Source organism: Aspergillus heteromorphus (genome assembly GCF_003184545.1).
Source record: "Aspergillus heteromorphus CBS 117.55 chromosome Unknown BO70scaffold_6, whole genome shotgun sequence".
In the NCBI taxonomy this organism is placed as follows: domain Eukaryota; kingdom Fungi; phylum Ascomycota; class Eurotiomycetes; order Eurotiales; family Aspergillaceae; genus Aspergillus; species Aspergillus heteromorphus.
In genome coordinates, this window is record NW_020290411.1 from 1,235,616 (window position 1) to 1,255,263 (window position 19,648).

The window sequence follows — 19,648 nt, forward strand, 5'->3', positions numbered from 1 at the left end:
CGTGCCTCCGTCCACTGTCCAGTTCGCAGCCGCAGCAGCCGCAGCAGCAGCAGCAGCAGTAATCAATCCGGCCCGATCTGGGCGTCGGGCGCGAAGGCAACAGCGACAGCGACGCGACAGTCCGGACCAGCGTAGCAGCACGGACGCGGAGGCAATGGGTGAGGTCGAGACTCGAGAGGCGGCCAGGTTGAGGGACAGAGGGGAGGAGGGAGACTAGTCGTATGCCGGAAGGTCTCCTGAAGGATGTGGGGGGGAGGGTCGGAGGATGAGAGGGAGGCTGGCTCGATCGATCGAGAGGAAGGGAGAAGAGGATGAGGGAGAGAGAGTGGGGGGTGGGGAGGGGGAGGGGGGGGAAGTCGAGGATTAAGCGTGAAGATGACCTAGCCGCATCATTTCGAGGGTGAAATGGGGGGGGGGGGGGAAGACACGGAGGAGAAGGGGAAAGAGAAGGGGATGAGATGGGGAGGTGGTTTGAAGTGTGAGTGAGGAGGATGAGGGAGGGAGAGACGGACGGAGGGAGGATGGGCGCCACGGAACTTCGGAATTGGGAACTAGACGGAGTTCCGAACAGAAAAGGCAGTCAATACGAAGGATGGTGCAGCAGTCTAGAGTGCAGTCTCCAGTCTAGAAATGGAAATGGAAAGTCGACAGAGAGAGAAAGAGAGAAGAGGAGGGAAAGGGAAAGGGGAAGGATGAATGATGGAGGAATGAATGACAGACTCGAGATAAGGCGCGTCAAGGCAGTCAAGCTTCTCTTGGGCCGTTCGTGGCTCGGCAGTTCCCACTTTCCCTCCATTGGCCCACCGGCTGTCTTTTCCTTTTCTTTTTGTTCTTCCCTCGTATTATTATTATTATTATTATTTTTAATTTTTTTTACCACCTACCGACTCCGTAGATAGATGGAAGGACGGAGTAGACCTGTCAATCTGTCAATATTCCGATCATCAGAATATCTCCCGCAACCCCCCCTCCTCCTCTACAAACTCCTCCCCATAGCACTCGCGCTGCACTGCCCGCAACACCTCGCGATCCCCCCCCGACAGCCTGCCCACATACCCCTCCAGCACGTAGATATTGTCCGTCCACATCTGAGCCCGCTGTTTGGCCTCCTCAATCTCCCCCCTCAGCCGACTGACGCTCTTCCCCTGCGGCCCCATCCCCATCCCCGTCCCCGTCTCCAACCCCCTCAGCTGGGCCTGCAGGCCCTTCACCTCCCGTTCCAGCCCGTCCCTCCTCTCCACCAACCTTTGTCGTTCCTCCTCCAACCCTCCTCCTCCTCCTTCTCCTCCCTTCTCATACTCCTCCACCTCCCTCCCCATCTCCCCCTCCTCCCCTCCACCCTTCCCTCCATCTCCCCAATCCCCCTCTCCAACCGTTCCACCTCCCCCAGCAACCCGCGCACCCTCTCCTCGCGCTCCCGCACCTCGTCCGCCCCAAAGCACCAGTACCAGTTCCCACTGCCGATCTTCTCCACCCGCACGCGCCCCTCGTCCGCCAGCTCCTGCAGGTATTCTTTGACCTGCAGTCCGTGGATCGAGGCCACGCCGGGGAGGGTCTTCTCCAGCTCCTTGAGGGTGTGGCAGGTGCCGGTCTGTCGGAGGTGGGTGACGATCAGTGCCTGTTTGGCCGATTTGGTGAGTTTGGGGGGCTGGGGGTGGAAGGATAGGATTGGTTAGTGGTGTATCTAGATGTAGATGGATGGATTGGGATGGATTGGGAGGGTTGGTTTGGGGCCCTGGCACTAGTGTAGCAGGTGGGGTGATGGGAGATGGGATGATGGGCGGGGGTTGGCGATTGGTTGTGGTGGGAGGACGTACCATTTTGGTGATGGTGACGGTGAGGGTGACAATGACTGTGACTGTGAGTACCTTAGTTGTGAGGGGGTTCTGTATCTGGATCTGGATGTAGATAGATAGATAGATAGATAGTAAGTAGGTAGATGTGTGTTTGACCAGGGGTGATGGGGGAAATCACGGTCGAAACTCGGAGATGATGGGGGGAGGGGGAAGTACACTGAGCCGGGATCGGGGGAGAGAGCCAGTCAAGTCGGGGAGACGCTGGAAGACGGTGACAGCAGGTCAGGTGCCCGCAGTATCTACTTAGTCCCGAATGCCTCCAATTCTCCCCACTACCACTCCTACTGACCAGGATGGAACATCCCGGTAGGGCTATGTCCTATGGGCAGGAGCATTCCGACTTCTAGGCAGGAAGGCAGTCGATCACTGCCTGCTGTCTGTTGTCTGCTGTTGTCTGTCTGCTACTATCACGCACGGACAGACCCCCGTTCGGTAGTATGTGTGGTGAGTGGTGAGTGGTGAGTGGGTGACTTCTTTGTCAAACATCCTCGGTCTGGCTTGGACCCCTGTCTGTCATCCTCTTTCCCATCTGCCAGTCAGCCAACCCCTGACCCTTCTTGGCTCACTCTGACACTTGTCTTCCTGACCGACACTCTCAGCCCTGTCCGTCGATTAGCAAGCACCTTTTGCCTAAATGCGCAATAAAACCATCAAAGACTAACTATCCTAGTCCCCCGAGGACGACCGATGCCGGTAGCACGACATCAGTCCAACCAGACCACATATACACGCAGTCGACTACGTAACGAGTGGCAACGACGATGCGCGGCCCTCTGAGACCTGGAAGGGAATTTCGAGCATGAAGTAGACCACTAACGGCTCAGAGAGAGAGACGGACGGTTACTCGGGATAACACATACCGATAGGGCGACGGCAACAATGCCACCGAGAAACTAGTGGCACTCTGACTGCAATATCATATCGACGACCGTTCTTGGCGATGTACGCTGTTGGGTCAAGTCATCAGCCCTATAAGCCACCGCTGCAGGTGTCCGGGCGATGGCAGGTAGGTACTGTACATGCCTACATACCTGAACCTGGAGATGGTTGGGTTGGTGAGGAGACTGCATATCATATCGTCTGGAGTTGGGGGGTAGGTTAGTTAGGTTATGGTGGATGTAGAGAGTGGACGGGTAGGGAGAAGATACCGTTCTTGGGGGGTTGGGATGTCATTACAATACTATCTATCATGGTAGGGACTAGTAAGTTTATCATGGAGACGTAGGTCGACGTCAAGCATGCCAAGAAAGCCAAGAGTGACATTGTGGTGTGCCTAACGCCTATCTAGATAGTACATACATACTCCGTAGAAATAGCACACCACAATCCAATCCCGAAAACGGAAATGCTAGTGCCGATAGGGGCCAGGGTACGTGGACACTGAACACTACAGTCTAAGCCTCGACCCAGCGGGCCGCACAGTCCAATCCCGGTCCCACAAATTACACATCACGAAGATAGTCGGTTCTTAGGTTATCAACCGGAGTGGTTGTTTGGTATTGAGTTACTGTATCTGGCTATGAAGACGACTCAATCATGGCAGCCTGGATGGATCGCACAGAGCACGTGGCATCTTGGCATGCAGACGAGGCAATTTCGCCCTCGAATGAGCGAGTCCGACCAGGCAGGCTGACAATCGTGATGATACAAGAAGTTGATGTGCCAAGGACATCAAACCTGGTTGGTTGCTAACCCCACGATATCCATTGATTCCGAAGATTCCGAGATGGGCGGCATTCGACGCTGATCGACTTCACCCAAGAAATAGAAACCCGGGGACGATGGATCGAATATGATATGGTGTGGAGATGGGACCGAACATGCTCTTGCCCAGCCGGGCGGAGACTTTCCAGAGGCACGGCCAAGCTCTTGGCTGCGCCGTGCGGAAGGCAATCGGGCTGAACGTGCGAACCTTGGTCCGGTTCTGGCGAGCTGGCTTGAGACAATGCGAATATGCGGGCAGATTCCGGACAAAGGGCGCCTCACATGCGGCGTATGATATCAGATGGATTGCGCCAAGGAATCATGATTGACGCACGAGCCCTTGTTGGTGGCTGGTCGGAGAATGATGGCTCGTATTCTGACACCAAGCATTCACTCATCGTAGCTTGTTTCTCGGGCGGGCCGGTGTGTTTCATTTCCTTATGTCGACTCCTCACGCGGAGGGCATGCGCGGGGCCCAGCGAGCCTGTATGCATTTCATGATCTAGATTCGAATGCAAGGGTGGCTGGTATTGTACGACGCGAAGCGGTTTCACCAGACTGACGGTCCCTCGTCGGCCTCGGTGTCCATGTCGGTGGAGGCTCTCCAGTCTCTCCGCCCCAGCTTGCGCCTCTTGGATCGTCTCTTCTGGGACACATCTTCGGTATCATCCCCCGAGCTGGGCATGACATCGTTTTGTCCGGTATTGGCTCTCTTCCGGCCCATCTTCCGACCCATCTTGCCCACTCTGCCGGGCAATCGAGCCTCACCGGGCGGGATTTCCTCGCCCTCCACCAACACCATGTCTCCGGTTTCACCCAGCGACTCCTTTGCCATCTCCTCCAGCAGTATTCCCATGGCAATCAGGGCCGTCTCGTCCATGCTGTGAATGTCGTCGCGACCCTGGTCGATCGTCGCGCGCTCGTAGAAATCGGCCGAGTAGGCGTGCAGCGCCCCCAGCAGTTCGGACGTGGGCAGCGGACAGGTGGGCGGCAGAGTCTCGTGGGCAAAGTAGAAGTCATTCTCCTCATAGCGAGTCGGCGCGTTCTGTCGACGGAACAGGACCTCCTCCGGACGGACAGGACGGGAGCTGGACGATGCGGTATCGCGGTATTTGGAGGCATACGGTGCGGCTGGGAGAAACCCGTGGTAATTCACCCGACCTAGACACAGTCAGACCGATCGCGGGGGATAAGTGGTAGGTGAGAAACGCACCGGCAACGGCATCGAAAACGGTGGCCTGGCGCTTCTGCTTCTTGGCCTCGAACTCGAACTCGACCTCCGGTTCCTCGACCTCGGCGTCGCGCTTGGGAGGCTTAAGGAAGGAGTCCTGGCTCACTGCAAGGGATTTGCCGTAGGACATAGTCCCGGATTGACTAGGGGTGCCCGTGCGAAAGCATCCGGGAGCTGGCAGTTCCCTGAGTTGGGAATTGTTGATCCATCGATTTCCGGCGTGCCAGCCTCGATTTTCAGGCCCGCGTGGGCGCGGCGGAACATTCACCCGGGCCCTGGGGAGGGGATCAGGTGACCGGCATGGGGCCGGGGGCAGTCATCCACCACGCATCGCACACACCTTCCTCGACATCCTCGACATCCCCCCTCCGTATCCACCAAGACGGCCCCGTCTGATGAATGAATTCGTATCTCCTCAATAGGGCTCTCGGGTCCATCAGTCCGTCGACCTTCCATGTCGCCCAGACTTCCCGACTCATCCAAAACCTAGAGCCCGCCCCTGGCATCCGCTTCTCGTCGCATACAGATCCAGCGAATTCGGCGACTCGGGATGGCTCTCCAGCTGCAGACGCACAGCTCGGCTTAGATGACGAGCTGTTTGCGCATAAATCAGGAGTCAACGTCCTCGCCATAGACCGATACGATGGCCGATTGTATGTTCGCGGCCCTCCGTTCTAGCACGTATTAACGTACGGTCGACAGCATGGTCTCCGGAGGCGCCGATCCGTCCGTCCACCTGTGGGATCTGGAGACGCGAGGCTCGGATCTGACCCACGTGCATCGGTCGGTTGCGTCGGTCAGTAAAGCCTCGCATGAAGATGCCCACACGCGGGCCATCACCTCCGTCTCTATATACCCGTTCGACCCCACGCCGTCGACCATTCTGACGACGTCATACGATGGCACCCTCAAGCTCTCGGCCCTGGCACCAGGGGCCATCACGCCCGTGCATACCTTCAACATGGATTGCACACCCTACGCGCACTCGATGTCATCTCACCCTGCATCCCCGCTGCTGATTGCCGTAGGCACCTCGGAGAAGCCGGTCCGACTCCTCGATCTACGTTCCGGGCTATCTACACACGGTCTCCCAGGACACGAGGCATCGGTCCTGTCCGTGTCATGGGCCCCGCATCAGCCGCACATCCTGGCGTCTGCCTCCGTGGACAACCGGGTGATCCTCTTTGACATCCGTCGCGGAGGACACAATTCGGCCATTGCGGCCCTGGACATGGATGACGCCGTCGGCCTGGTGCATCCATCAAGCGCTCCTCCATCCTACGAGAGTCGCCCCGCATTCTCGCCGCACGTCCGAGCGCACAACGGCGCTGTGACGGGCGTGCGATGGACCTCCACCGGTACGCACCTGGTAACCGCGGGACAAGACGCGCGGATTCGAGTCTGGGATGCAGGAACGGGCGCAAATACGCTCGTCCACTTCGGCCCAAGAGTGCGGAACAGCGTCTCCTCGTATCTGGCCGAACGGGCGCCGCTGGTTCTGCCGCGGGGCATGGTCGCCCCGGGACAGGAGACGCTGGTGTGGCCGAACTTCAACGAGCGAGACGACCGCGGGGAAGTCTTCATGTTTGAGCTCCGCGAGGGTGCGTTCATCAAGCTCCTCCGGGTTCCGGGCCTCGTGACCGGACCTCAGCAGTTCCAAGGGCGCTCGAGTGCTCTGAGCGCGGCGCGGATCAACTCCCTGGTCTGGCGCGGCAACGGTGCATCCGGAGAGGGCCTCGAGATGTTCTCCGCCCACGGCGACGGGACCATCCGCGGCTGGGTATCGCGGGAACCCGAAGGGGAGCCCGACGAAGCCGAAGAGGCCGAACGAGTGGACCGCAAGCGGAAGCGCGATGTCCTCGACGAGATCTACCGGGGATTTATAGGTTAAAGGCTAACCTTATAATAGAAGGTTCATTGCATATCAAACTCTTGAAAAAAAAAAACATCTTATTGTACAGAATAATATAATTTCGATCTCGATCATCTATTATACATGACTCGTTCAAGCGTATACCGGATACGCCTCTTCTCCTATCATTTACTCATTTCTTCTTCTTGATGATGTTGTTGATGTTGATGTTCATTCTCATCCTCGACAGCAAACCACACCCGGTCGGTCGGTCGGTCATACACGGACGGAATGTTCAACCTCTCGACTGGCCCTTACCACCAGGGTAGTTCGCGCCGGTCTGGTTTCTCTTGGACTCGCCTTGCGCGGGGAAGGTGTTTCCGGTGCCGGTGATGACTTCACCGGTGGCGCCCATGTCCCTGCCGCTGCGGGGCATGTCGGTGGCGTTGTCGGCGGCGAAGGCGGAGGATGCGTGGGCGACGCCGTAGTTGTCAAACCCGTCGTCTTCGGATCTTTGGTCTGGACGAGGGACGGAGGGGATTGTGTTCATCAGGCCGGCATCGTTGGGGATGCGAGTGCCCTTCGCCGCCATGTCGTAGAGGGAGCCACCTTGGTGAGGGTCAGGCATTGTGGAGGTATTTCTTTGTGATTTTTTTGAAATTTGTAGAAGGTTGTTCTTGTGGAATATGAGAGTTTTGTTCGATAGATGGAAAGATAGCTTGGATCTGTTCTGATCTGATCTGATCTAGATATAGAAAAGAACACATGCAGTCTTAACGGGTTTATATACCCAGCTAGCCGTGGCAGACAGAACAGAACAGATCTAAATGTGATGTCACCATCCCCATCAAGATCGACCCCGGGTCCATGACAAGGTATGATATCAGGGGCTCCTCACAGCAAGAGATATGAGCACATCGATGATGAAAACAACAACCACCCAATTTCTAGAACCTTTCACTGGTTCTCGACCTTGCTCGATGGCAAATAACATCCGTCAGGGCATCCGGCCAGTCCGCACTGACTTGGGCCCATCCGCAGATAGGAGTGGGACCGTACCTTGTACTTTGTACCGACGCATCCTGGTCATTGTTATCCACCGGCACCGCTCAACCCCACTCTTTGCCGCGAGACCTGTCAATCTCACTGGGTCATCTATTGGATTACATCTTGTTCTCGTCATAGGATGGATGGATGGATAGGGTGGATAACTAGGGTGGCTGACTCAGCGCCCGGATGCCAGCCCGGCCAATCAGGGCGCTGCTTTTCTTGGGAGGTCTGGAGTCTAGATTATTATTGTGTAGATCGTCTTCGGCCAACTTCATGATATGCATACTGTGTAGTATGTGTGTACTTTGTAATGATCTTCACATGATGATGATTACGGGGGGGAGACTAAACACCAGCATCATCATTCGATAGTATTCCGTTCATCTCTACGGGTTTTCATGATCTCGGTGAGGTGAACATCCATCCCCCAGCGACGAAGCACCTCGTTCTCCGGAGTGCGGAACTGGAATTTGAACTTGATTTGGTTGCAATCGAGCAGACAGCAGCAGATGGATGGCCATCGATGGGCATACAATACAGTGCGTGGCGTGGGCAGGGTGGGTGGGTTTGCCGTTGGACAGACGGCTTACTTCCTCCGCGCATTATCGATGTACTTACCTGCCCACCCATTCTCTCTAGAGATAGGGTGTGTGTGGGGGGTTTCCTTTCTCCTCGTTGATGATGACTATCGATCTATCTATCTTTCTAGATGTGATGTGGTAGGTAAGTAGCTATCTGAACATCTGAGCGCTCGTGAACCGGGTATGATATTGTTGTTTGTCCGGGGGATGATTAGTTTGGTTTACGAGGGAGGGGAATTTGCATGCATGGACATGGGCCTATATAGACATAAATATAGAGTTTAACTGGCTGCGTATTCGTGCAGGTAGGTGATGGATGAGGTCTTGTAGGAGTGCTCTAAGTTCTTATTGAGATCTTCCGACGATAGATCTGATCTGATGTTGGGGTGGTGAATTGCTGCCGGGTTCTACCTACTCCGGGTCTTGGGAATTGATGGTGCAAAGGGTCGAGATTACATGGCACTTGGTAGATAATTCGCTGGATTAATGTTGATCAAGGGATTCGGGTTGAGTTAGACAAGTAATGAATGGCCCTACGAGGGCAGGAAACCTGTACCTACGCCAAGACTACAAGAACCAGTATCGGAGCTAGTAACTGAAATTAGGAAGGAAGATAGATCGACAATGAATTAAGAAGAATGAAAAACGTAAAATACAAAAGTATAACGGGCGCCGCTTCCCCGAAACGAGTGACTAGTCATTAAGTTGACAGATTCCAGGCGAACCAGAAATTAAACATGAGAAGCATTCTGTAGAAAACGACCGAAGGCTTTGGCAAGCGGTTTACAGAATCATGGCCAAAAGCGCCACGACACCGGCGATGATAGGGAAGAGGCCGTTGGCGGGAGCCATGGGGGCTGCGGCGCCGGTGAACATGATGCCATGGGCGGGGGTGGAGGAAGGCGCGCTGTATTGCATGGATGTTTGGAAGGCATCGACACCGCTGGGACGGGCGCTGGGCATATCCAGGATTCTGCTGTGGGCGGCATCGCTCTGGGAGGTCGCAGATGGGACCGGCACGTACACGGGGATCATGTGTAACGTGGAGGCTTCCTGGACGGTGATGGTGGATGCGATGCTATCCATGAATACGGGCTCCGTGGGCGCGGGGGCCGAGGCTGCAGAGGTGACTGCCTGGGGAGGTTGCGCTGCGGATGATGCCTCGCTGCCGGGGACGTGGTGGATCTGTTCGAGATTGGAGCTGAAGGGAGAAGACGGGTTGCTCGGCTCGGAGACATGAGACGGGGCACTGTGCGCTGGGGAGGACTGGACAGCGCTCTGGGGGTGTTCTGTCGGAGCGCTGTGCACAGGCGTGGTGTGAGCTACGGGGTCCACACCCTCAACCGGGGTGCTGTGGGTAGGAGCGGAGTGCGCAGCAGTCTGAGTGGGCTTCTGGTGGCCCTTCTCCGGGGTGTTGCTTGACACAGTCGCCGCTTCGGTGACATGGGCAGGGGTGCTGTGAGCGGGTGTATCAACCATCTCAGGGCGGGCCTCAGAACTCTCGGTTGGCTCGACAGGGAGGGTGTGGGTCAACGTGCGCACAACCTCATGCACCGTTGGTGAGCAACTGGATGTCTGCGCGGGTTCCTGCACCTTGTCCTGGTTTGAGGCCTCCTCAGGGGCTGGAGGAGCAGGCGCCTCATGAGTAGGCGCAGGAGGAACTGGAGCTTCATGGGTGGGCGCAGGAGCCGGAGCTTCGTGGGTAGGCGGCGCGGGCGCCTCATGAGTAGGCGCAGGAGGAACTGGAGCTTCATGGGTGGGCGCAGGAGCCGGGGCTTCATGGGTAGGTGGGGCGGGTGCCTCATGAGTAGGCGCAGGAGGAACTGGAGCTTCATGGGTAGGCGCAGGAGGAGCCGGAGCCTGGTGAGTGGGCTTAGCAGGCGGCCCTTCAAGCGGAGTAGGAGATGGCGCATGGGTCTGATGAGAAGGGGGAGTCGGCGCATGAGTCTCAGGAGCAGGGACAGGCGGCTCCGCGGCTTCATGGACAGGAGGAGCGGGGCCGGGCCGGGGCCGGTGCCGGGGCGTATAATGCGGACGAGAGTCAATATGGGGATGGTGACCGCCGACATTCTCGTCGAAGTTCCCCGTGACAGAATGATCGTCGGTCGAAGACTCAGTGGTATCTTGCGAAAAGGTATTCGTGAAAGGAATGAAAGCTGAGTTGCCGGTGTCTACCCCTGAAGGCCCGCTGATGAGGGAGTCATCCGCGCGGCGGTGACCGATGACATGGCCGTTGTAGGTGTGGGAGTGGTCGTCCGTGTAGGAACCGGTGTAGTCAGACGAGAATGTGCTCGTAAAAGGGATATCCACAGTGTTCCCCGTGTCAATACCAGATGGCCCACCGATCACTTCATGGTCTTCGTGGTGCTCCGGTTCCTTGCGAGCCTTCCAGTGGTGTCCTGGATGAACAAGGGTGTCTTTCACGTCGGCATCGAGTGAGTGGTCATCCTTGTATGCCTCGTCAACTGAAGACGAGAATGTGTTCGTAAAGGGAATTGCGGCCGTGTTTCCGGTGTCCACACCAGATGGGCCACCAATCACCTCGACGCCTTCATGGTGCTTGGGTTCCTCGCGGGCCTTCCAGTGGTGTCCAGGATGAACAAGCGTGTCTTTCACATCAGCATCGAACGAGTGGTCATCCTTGTACGCCTCATCAACAGACGACGAGAATGTGTTCGTAAAAGGGATATCCACAGTGTTCCCCGTGTCAATACCAGACGGCCCACCGATCACTTCATGGTCTTCGTGGTGTCCCGGCGCCTCGCGAGCTTTCCAGTGGTGGTGTGCCGGGGGTCGAACAACAGTATCCTTCACATCAGCATCAAGCGAGTGATCATCCTTGTAAGCTTCATCGACAGTAGAGGTGAATGTGTTGGTGAAAGGGATGTCCGCGGTGTTCCCTGTATCGATGCCAGAGGGGCCAGAGATCCCACCCCGACGCGCAAAGTGATGCGGGCGGACAAGAGTGCCCTTGAAGTCATCGTCAATGGAATGGTCGTCTTGTGCCGATTCAGCGACCGAAGAGGAAAACGTGTTCGTGAAGGGGATATCAGCAGTATTTCCAGTATCAATTCCTGAAGGACCTCCAATCACCTTCCCGTGCAAAGGCTCCCCGCGGATGTGGTGCCACGGGCCGAGGTGTCCGGGGACAACTGTTTTGTCCTTGTTGACGTCAACGCCGTGGTTATCTTTGTAGTCCTCCTTGACACTAGAAGAGAAGCTGTTAGTTGTTGGGATGATCGCGGAGTTGCCCGTATCAATGCCATCGGGCCCGCCAATGACATCTCCCTCGAAGTGATCCTCGCCATGGCCCCGGGCCCAAGGGTGGTGCCAAGGGTGCACCGGATCGACAACTGTCTTATCCTTGTTGACATCCAAAGAATGATCATCCTTATAGTCCTCGTTGACGCTAGACGAGAAGCTGTTCGTCGTCGGGATAATTGCGGAGTTCCCTGTATCGATGCCATCGGGTCCGCCAATGACATCTCCCTCGAAGTGATCCTCACCATGGCCCCGGGCCCAAGGGTGGTGCCAGGGATGCGCAGGATCAACAACCGTCTTGTCCTTGTTGACATCAACAGAATGATCGTTCTTGTAATCCTCGCTCACACCTGATGTGAAGGTGCTGGTAAAAGGAATGGCGGCAGTGTTGCCGGTATCAACACCACCTGGACCGCCGATGACATCGCCCTCAAGGTGGTCGTGATCGTGGCCCTCGCCTCTCACCCAGTGATGGCGCCAGGGATGCGCAGGATCAACAACCGTCTTGTCCTTATTGACATCCACTGAATGGTCGTCCTTGTAGTCCTCGCTCACGCCGGATGTGAAAGTGTTGGTAAAAGGAATGGATGCAGTGTTGCCAGTATCAACACCATCTGGGCCACCGATGACGTCGCCCTGAAGGTGATCGTGATCGTGGCCCTCGCCCCTGACCCAGTGGTGGCGCCAGGGATGCGCAGGATCGACGACCGTCTTGTCCTTGTTGAGGTCCACTGAATGATCATCCTTGTAGTCCTCGCTCACGCCCGAAGTGAAGGTGCTGGTAAAAGGAATATCGGCGGTGTTGCCAGTGTCAATACCATCTGGGCCACCAATCACATTGCCGTGTTCCTTCTTCCAGTGGTGACGCCAAGGGTGCTTGGGGTCGACAATGGTCTTGTCCTTGTTGATATCCACTGAATGATCATCCTTAGCTTTCTCGTCAACACTGGACGTGAAGGTGCTGGTAAAAGGAATATCGGCGGTGTTGCCAGTGTCAATACCGTCTGGGCCACCAATCACATCGCCGTGGTCCTTCTTCCAGTGGTGAAGCCAAGGGTGCTTGGGGTCGACAATAGTCTTGTCCTTGTTGACATCGACGGAATGGTCATCCTTGTACTTCTCGTCGACGCTCGAAGAGAAGTCATTGGTGAAGGGGATAGCGGCAGTGTTGCCTGTATCGACACCGTCCGGTCCACCAATCACGTCGCCATGGTGGCGAGCCCAGCGGTGATGCTTCGGATCAACGATCGTCTTCTCCTTGTCGATCGTAGCGGAGTGATCATCCTTGTACTTCTCGTCAACAGAGGACGAAAACTTGTTCGTGAACGGAATGTCCGCGGTATTCCCAGTATCGATACCCCCCGGTCCACTGATCACGTCGGCACCTCCTCTGGGGATGTGGTGAGGATGAGGGTGAGGATAAGGGTGAACGGGTGGCTTCACGACCTCGACATTATCCTCATTCACGTCGACATGGTGATCACCGTTGTGCTCGTCGTTGGTCGAGTATGACTGCTCGTTCGTCTGGGGCCAGTAAAAGGTGCCACCGGTGTCTCCGTCGCCGGTTTGCTTGACTTCCTCCCTCTTCCAGTGGTGCCCATGGGGCGGGTCCACGACGGTCTTCTCCTTGTTGACATCCACCGCGTGGTTGTCCTTATGATCCTCCTTGACGGAAGACGAAAACGTGCTGGTGAAAGGGATGTCGACGTCGTTGCCGATGTCCTTTCCACTCGGTCCTCCAATCACCTGCGCCTTGGCGACAGCCGCCAGCATCGCCATGGAAATCCCGCTCTGAAGTCCCTTCATCTTGGTGTCTGATTACAAATGCTGGTACAGCCGTACAATATTAATGCGAAATGAACTGAATCAATGAGCGACGAAGGCCAATGGGCCACGGGAAAGGGCAGTCGGAAGGAAAGGAACGAAAGGTTGGCGAAAACGAACGATCAACCGGACCTTGTTGAATAAACTGCTGATGGTGGTGTCCTGGATCTCGGGGCACCTTTTATTTCCCCCTCTCGCGGCGCATTTTCCGTGGTATGTTGACATCCTCGCTGCCCCGGAACAACAAACACAGGCCGTCGGGGGGCATTGTTTTGCTCGGAATGCCTCCAGGAATGAGTCGGATCAGGTCCGCCGGCGATGGAGAGTCACCATGTGCTCAGACGACCAAGTGGCCACCATCCAGATGTCGTGTTGGGCATTCCTGGCCGCTTGGAAAGCGAAGGGAGCGGCATGTTCGATCCACGCAGGAGCGTGGCGTCATAGGCCCCTTGGATGGGGGAAATGGGGCTCCCTGTGGTGGATGGATGAACAACATGAGCATGAAACTATTGTGTAACATGTCTTCCAGGACAAGCGAAGTACTTGCGAAGCAGTTGCACCAGAAACGCTCGGGCTGGAATCCGATGTCTGTATAGTCAATGTGGACCGACGGCCAGTCCGCCAATTTCTGCAGCTTGGCAGATCCAGCATCAGCCCCCGTCCAAAATTTCCACCCTCGCACTACAAGAGAGCCAAAAATGCCAGGACATTGTCCCGTCGACAAGGTTCGGTCCAACTACTCAAAAAAAGCAATTCAATATACGGTAAAGCAACACACAGTGATCAAAATTGGAATCAAATTAAGATAGTGAGTAAAGAGATGTTTCCCGTCTATCGACATTCACCTTTCATCGCCCTCACTGAAGAGGACCCAACGAAAGACAAACTTCCTATCAAGGATCGCTTTGCAGCGCTTTCTCTCCAGAACCGATCAGTCCGTAGACCGAAGGCAACACATCGCCGTGGAAAGACTGGACGAGGGTCGTGGCAGGTTCTGTTAAAAACTTTTTGATGGGAAAGGAAAAGAAAAAGAGGAGGAAAGATCGTCGCGCCCGTCGGCGTTTTATACCCGTTGTGCGTCACGTGAGCCCGCCCGCTTCCCGCCGCGCCAGGCTCTCAGGCCGCAGCAGCGGGGCGCAACAGACACCAAGGCATACAGGCACCAAGGCACCAGGCTGAGGCTGCCACTACTAAGATCGGATGATACAACCACGCGAACCCATCAATTTGTCCCTGATCCCGGATGCCCGTAAACTCCAATGAACCCAATGTCTTATGTACAGTCTTCCTTGCCACCATGAGTGCATGCATGTACAATCAATCTCCGCCCCCCTTCCCAACGCAACGGGTGCTTCTCGCTGATGCCGATTTCTTCTTGCATCATGTACAATTCTGCCTCGCCGTCCCCTCGCCATCAATCGTAGTGTTTTGTCTCCCAAGGTGAAAAAAAAAAATGAAAAAGGTAGGTTGAGAAGTCTTGATAGACTAAACATCCAGGTCAATCTACCATCCTTCTCCCCAACAAACAAAAACAACAGCCCAAGGAGCGTCTCACCTATCTCCCAATAACCTCCTGCCGCGTATCAGAGCGCCATACCGCCCCTCCAACCGCCACGGTAATCCCCAGTGCGATCGCGATCATGGTGCCCAGCGTCAGGATGGCAATGCCCACTTTCACCGCCAGGCGTTGCTTCTTGCCCAGCCGCTTCATCCATCCGCAGTGTCGCTTCTCCTGCACCCACAGCTTCGACTCGCGATGATGGGTCGCCGACACGGCGGCGTGTCGGTTGGACATGGGGGGGTTTTCCAGGTCAATCGGGCGGTACTTGGCGGTTGCGGTTGCTTTGACGCCCTTGGTCAGCCGCTCGATGGTAAGCGACGGGGTGGCATGGCGATAAAAGGGCGAGGACGGCTTGGCCCCCGTACAGGGGTTGAACTCCTCCGACGGCACCTCAGGGGAAGACAGAGTGGAGGTTGTCTCAGGGACGGTGGAGAGCTGCCCCGGGCCAGGGCCAGGGCCGGGGGGCTTTTCCTTCTGTATCAGCGGATGACCTGTCGTCGGGCTGAGTGGACTGGTCATATTGGCTTCGGACGGGAGGGATGGATTATCGAATCGATCAGAGGTGGTAGGTTCGCAGGGTCTAAAGGAGGACAGGATTGGATTCAGGGACTCGGGGACTTAGGGATAGGAGCAGAGGTAATAATAGTTGCAAGGGCAGCGGAACTGGCGGGGTCGCGCCCCTGGTTCAAAGCATGGTGGAAGGGGTTGGTCGATGGCGACTTCCCTGCGAGTCGGGTGGCGGATTAAGAAAGAGTCTCACTTACTGGCGATGCTCTTGCAAACTCGCAAGCAGTCTGGATTATGGGAACTCTGGCAGCTCCTTATCGTCCTGACACTTCCGCTCCTGAAGCCGTTCCGTCGTTTTCATCCAAGGGATGGCCCTGTTCCAGCCAGCCCAATCCAACGAAAGCAGCCACTCTGGATTGCTGGGGCAATCCGAGGCATTCGATGCCGCTTCGGGGTCTGGAACGTGGCCTGCGGATGCAGATGAATCCGCGGTAGGCCTGCCTTTCTTGCAGAATCACCACTGTTGTCTGCTCTCTGTGGTTTGCTATTTATTTACCCACACTCGATTCAAGGGATTGTAAACTGCAATTTAAATGCTAGCTTGTAGATAGGCCCACAGACCTTGCTGTCACTGATATCGGCCCCGTTACTATGTATAGATTTGGTTGGGGTACTCCGTAGAATGGCAACATCCATCGGTTTTAGGCATGGCCGTGGGATATATATTTCCGAATCAATCTATCTATTCACTAGCCAATACCCACACAGTTACTACCCAACTGCACAACCGCGTGACATACTACATACATCTTCTCAACTGCAGCTGATTCTTGATCTTCTATCCAGCTCATTCCAAATATGACCATCAAATTGGTTTCTCCTTTTCCCACCGTATTCCATTTGTATGAATTGCCTATCAAAGGATGCTTCCCAGCTGACTCTGAAGCTACCCCTATCCACCCCATTATTTGATCATCATATCGTTTACCATCATATGACAGACCGAATACAGCAATTTAAGATTGCAAAAGAACTGAACTCGATTCTTGAACAGTTGTCGCCTGAACCGATCCTCTCACCTGACGACCAAAATAAACTACCAAAATAACCTACCGGATGCGGAACTCCACTCACCCCCCTAACCATCCCCACAGTTGACCAACCATGGTTCCTCTTAATGACAATAACATAGCTACATCCATACACTACTAATTACGAGCAGAACAAGATCTACCCCATAACCTCAATCAAAGCGCTCTCGACCTCAAGACCCCTTCCCATGTACCCCGGACCAGATCTCTCCTGACAAGCGGTTGACCCGGTTACCGCTTGGTTTAATTAACTATGGAACGAAAAGCCATGAATGGGTACCAAAGGAGACAGACCAAAGGAGACAGCCGCTTCAAGGCCAAAAGAATGCTAGGGGGAGTTGGCCTGCATCCCTTGATTCCCGTCCGTCCCCTGTTTCTGGCCGGCAAGAATGCACACTCCCTGGGAAATCACTTCGCATGTTCTCGCTCATTTCCCCAATATTCCCATGAAAGCACTCTGGATCAAATCAAGGATTATCATCATTTCCTCTCCGACTGCGAGCGGCAACGGGACGCTGTGGCAAACCGGATGTTGCTTGTCAGGGTGATGTTGACGGCTACCTAGCTAGCTCCCCATATATCTTTGAGTAATTTTTCCCACTTGCATAGAATATCCACGCGGGGAGTTCCCCTTTTACCTTGGTGACCTACTTCGTACTATGAATTAGATAATATTCACAAGAAAATATCGGATGGATGAGATTCTCTTCGCTCTGGGCCCCACCCCCTCTCTTTCCCCCTTGTGAGCTTTGCCCCTTGATTCAGACACCAGGCAGACACTCTCCCACCAAAATGCTCATTGCGCCCCCGACATGCACGAAATATTATGAAGACCAGTCAAGCAGAGTCTGACTAGCCAAGAAGAATACATGGACTAAATGAAGATATATTGGAAATTTTCACATTTTGACAAGCAGGGAAGCAGTTCGGCTCATTGACTACAAAACATTTGTCGAGATGCTTGTCGTGAAATAGTTAACATAGAGAAAGGAGTGTCTACCATGAATATCCCTTGTGCATTGGAAAAAAGATCGTAAAAACCATGGCTTGCCTTCAGCACACATCACTACGACAATCTTTAAGAACTTGCTATGGTGTTTGCATTCTAAGACCCGAGATCCCGATCCAGAGAGTAATCTACTCAGGTCTTATCATAAGGTGATCATCATCATCTTCAAACCTCCCCATATTATCTGAGACACTGAAGCTTAAATCCCAAACACTATTAAGCTGTGAGAATCCAGAGGTCCAGAAACCAGCAAAGACTGGAAATGGCCCTAAAATCTTTATAACCTTACCTCCCAGTAGTTATTATCTTTATCTAAACTGTCGTGGGACAATATAATCGACTTTACCCTTGTAGAATCTCTGATCAACGACCGTCATGAGACGCGGTCTGCTGATCGACGAAACATAGTACTTAGCCACTCGTGAATCTGCAATACCTGCCTGGACTTGTGATACCTTGATAGCCTGTCCGTCATTAATTCTGCGTAGAGTAGAATGTTGATGTAGAATAAATCCACCGACGCGGGCTCTGTTGTGATAAATATGAGCATGAATAATGCCATTCCGTATATATATAGATGCGGACATGATTGAACAGACGGGGATCATACCAGAGTAACCGAGAATACCAAATACGAAGGACTATACAGGACACTCGGATGCAATTATATATATAACAGCTGAGTAGCTACTCCGTATTTAGGGTTTCAACCCGGCGACAGCCCTATCCCAAATCCCGATGTTCGTGGCGCTCACCCAACCAACTTCCCGACATATCAACAACTTACAAGTGACTTTCTCACCACTACCCCCTCCCCCCTCCCAAAAAACAAAAAAAAAAAAGCAAAAACATACAAACAGGAGGGATTCGCTGGTGGTCACCCACCCAACTACTAACCTCCCGGCGTGTGGCTTAAGTACGGCTGAGCGGACGGGAAGCCCTGTTCTCCACACCCTATGGTCGTATGTACTGTATCTCTCTGGGCTAGGAATGATATAGAATGAATATATAGAGTCTATGGACTGTGTAGGATGTATGGAAGCATATATCAGACTATGAAAGTAGGCAGTTTAGCCCTACATGTATGCTTACCAAAAGCCATGAAATTATGGTATAGTCACTTACCTACTTCTTTCATTGTAGTGGCTTTGTAAGACATTCGATATAACATATGCCAAACACATAGTCGGAACTTGCTAGTAAAAATATCAGGAAAACCCTTGACCACAAGTTCCTTATAATCACTATAATCCCCAAGCCACCAAATGAACATGAGCCCCCACACCCATTTTACCAAATATACCTACATCTACGCAACCCATCCCTACAAACCAACACATCAAGTAGCAATCTCAATCTCAATCGCACGCATCCATTCAGATCCTCAAATATAATCTCATCACATCACATCACATCATAAACCTCCCATCCCACCGCATCACACCCAGCCAGCACCACAGTCATAGGTACTGTAAGTAGATAGATACATGATGAAAATCCGTACCAACCCCCCTACAACAGCCCAATAACGATATCACCATACAGCTGCGCATCCAAGTCCAGCTTGACCTTCGCATGCAGATTCAAGTGAATGCGAATCTTCAAGCTCTCCTTCTCATCCTGTCCCTGCTGCTCACCAGGCAGGACCAGTCCCCCGACGAGACCACCGGCCGACTCAGACTCCTGGCGGTTGTTCTTGCGGTTGCCGCCGGGACGGGTCTCGGAGAGACTGGGGGAGGTGCGAGTGTTAGCTGGGGATGCTGGTGCTGGTGCTGGTCCTCCTGCTGCTGCTGTTGCGGCTGCGGGGGTGATGGTAGAGGGGGCGGGGGCGGGGGGTGGTGTTGGAGATGGAGGCTTCGATCTGGGGGAGCGGGGACGGGGGCTACGGGATTGAATGCATGAGTGAATTGAATTGAATTGAATTCATGTGCATTGGGTGCTTGGTGGTGTGGTGTGATGTGATGTGGTATGGTGATGTGATGTGATGTGATGTGAAGGGTGATGGTGAGAGGAAGATAAAGAGAGAGAGAGAGATAGAGAGGAGGCATACCTGGGGGTCGCAGTGTCAGCCATTGTTTCGGGTGGTGGTGGTTGGTGGTTTTGGTTTTGATTTTGATTTTG

The 19,648-nt window shown here is 54.3% G+C and overlaps 10 protein-coding genes across 10 annotated transcripts; 2 read left to right on the forward strand and 8 right to left on the reverse strand.

Moving 5' to 3' along the window:
- Positions 1–919: 919 nt before the first annotated feature.
- On the reverse strand, positions 920–1,651 carry BO70DRAFT_421789 (putative GAJ protein; the record flags this gene model as incomplete). The annotated part of the gene is made up of 2 exons (XM_025547539.1): positions 920–1,307; positions 1,340–1,651. Coding segments are annotated over 2 exons (675 nt in total), but the record flags the coding sequence as incomplete, so codon positions are not given.
- Positions 1,652–4,085: 2,434 nt separating this feature from the next.
- On the reverse strand, positions 4,086–5,096 carry BO70DRAFT_203300 (uncharacterized protein). Its single transcript, XM_025538611.1, has 2 exons — positions 4,774–5,096; positions 4,086–4,721 (listed from the first exon to the last, which is right to left on the reverse strand). Exons 1-2 carry the CDS (start codon positions 4,919–4,921, stop codon positions 4,111–4,113), a joined length of 759 nt encoding a protein of 252 aa, XP_025401666.1. The 5' UTR covers positions 4,922–5,096; the 3' UTR covers positions 4,086–4,110.
- A 94-nt stretch (positions 5,097–5,190) lies between these two features.
- Positions 5,191–6,682, forward strand: BO70DRAFT_287680 (WD repeat protein; the record flags this gene model as incomplete). The annotated part of the gene is made up of 2 exons (XM_025539250.1): positions 5,191–5,444; positions 5,494–6,682. 2 exons carry the CDS (start codon positions 5,191–5,193, stop codon positions 6,680–6,682), a joined length of 1,443 nt encoding a protein of 480 aa, XP_025401667.1.
- A 256-nt stretch (positions 6,683–6,938) lies between these two features.
- BO70DRAFT_287600 (uncharacterized protein) lies at positions 6,939–7,271 on the reverse strand (the record flags this gene model as incomplete). The annotated part of the gene is made up of 1 exon (XM_025539245.1): positions 6,939–7,271. One exon carries the CDS (start codon positions 7,269–7,271, stop codon positions 6,939–6,941), a length of 333 nt encoding a protein of 110 aa, XP_025401668.1.
- A 122-nt stretch (positions 7,272–7,393) lies between these two features.
- BO70DRAFT_203296 (uncharacterized protein) lies at positions 7,394–7,914 on the forward strand. Its single transcript, XM_025538610.1, has one exon. The coding sequence runs from the start codon at positions 7,552–7,554 to the stop codon at positions 7,843–7,845; it is 294 nt and encodes a 97-aa protein (XP_025401669.1). The 5' UTR covers positions 7,394–7,551; the 3' UTR covers positions 7,846–7,914.
- Positions 7,915–9,057: 1,143 nt separating this feature from the next.
- Positions 9,058–13,341, reverse strand: CweA (putative GPI anchored protein; the record flags this gene model as incomplete). The annotated part of the gene is made up of 1 exon (XM_025545257.1): positions 9,058–13,341. The coding sequence occupies one exon, from the start codon at positions 13,339–13,341 to the stop codon at positions 9,058–9,060; it is 4,284 nt and encodes a 1,427-aa protein (XP_025401670.1).
- A 1,152-nt stretch (positions 13,342–14,493) lies between these two features.
- On the reverse strand, positions 14,494–14,984 carry BO70DRAFT_203327 (uncharacterized protein). The gene has a single exon (XM_025538612.1). It carries the CDS (start codon positions 14,850–14,852, stop codon positions 14,550–14,552), a length of 303 nt encoding a protein of 100 aa, XP_025401671.1. The 5' UTR covers positions 14,853–14,984; the 3' UTR covers positions 14,494–14,549.
- BO70DRAFT_360423 (uncharacterized protein) lies at positions 14,785–15,725 on the reverse strand. Its single transcript, XM_025542777.1, has 3 exons — positions 15,685–15,725; positions 14,915–15,500; positions 14,785–14,844 (listed from the first exon to the last, which is right to left on the reverse strand). Exon 2 carries the CDS (start codon positions 15,437–15,439, stop codon positions 14,915–14,917), a length of 525 nt encoding a protein of 174 aa, XP_025401672.1. The 5' UTR covers positions 15,440–15,500; positions 15,685–15,725; the 3' UTR covers positions 14,785–14,844.
- Positions 15,726–18,225: 2,500 nt separating this feature from the next.
- Positions 18,226–18,498, reverse strand: BO70DRAFT_421819 (uncharacterized protein; the record flags this gene model as incomplete). Its single annotated transcript, XM_071511976.1, has 1 exon — positions 18,226–18,498. A coding segment is annotated over one exon (273 nt), but the record flags the coding sequence as incomplete, so codon positions are not given.
- Positions 18,499–18,878: 380 nt separating this feature from the next.
- On the reverse strand, positions 18,879–19,648 carry BO70DRAFT_203338 (uncharacterized protein). Its single transcript, XM_025538613.1, has 2 exons — positions 19,578–19,648; positions 18,879–19,256 (listed from the first exon to the last, which is right to left on the reverse strand). Exons 1-2 carry the CDS (start codon positions 19,598–19,600, stop codon positions 19,040–19,042), a joined length of 240 nt encoding a protein of 79 aa, XP_025401674.1. The 5' UTR covers positions 19,601–19,648; the 3' UTR covers positions 18,879–19,039.

Excerpts from the sequence above, each read along its gene's own strand:
- BO70DRAFT_203296 (XM_025538610.1), top strand. The coding sequence starts at position 7,552 with ATGAGCACATCGATGATGAAAACAACAACCACCCAATTTCTAGAACCT.
- BO70DRAFT_203300 (XM_025538611.1), bottom strand. The coding sequence starts at position 4,921 with ATGTCCTACGGCAAATCCCTTGCAGTGAGCCAGGACTCCTTCCTTAAG. Across the intron at positions 4,722-4,773 it reads CGTTTTCGATGCCGTTGCCG|GTCGGGTGAATTACCACGGG; the intron begins GTGCGTTTCTCA and ends GACTGTGTCTAG.
- BO70DRAFT_203338 (XM_025538613.1), bottom strand. The coding sequence starts at position 19,600 with ATGGCTGACACTGCGACCCCCAG. Across the intron at positions 19,257-19,577 it reads GCTGACACTGCGACCCCCAG|TCTCTCCGAGACCCGTCCCG; the intron begins GTATGCCTCCTC and ends CACCTCCCCCAG.
- BO70DRAFT_360423 (XM_025542777.1), bottom strand. The coding sequence starts at position 15,439 with ATGACCAGTCCACTCAGCCCGACGACAGGTCATCCGCTGATACAGAAG.
- BO70DRAFT_203327 (XM_025538612.1), bottom strand. The coding sequence starts at position 14,852 with ATGTTTAGTCTATCAAGACTTCTCAACCTACCTTTTTCATTTTTTTTT.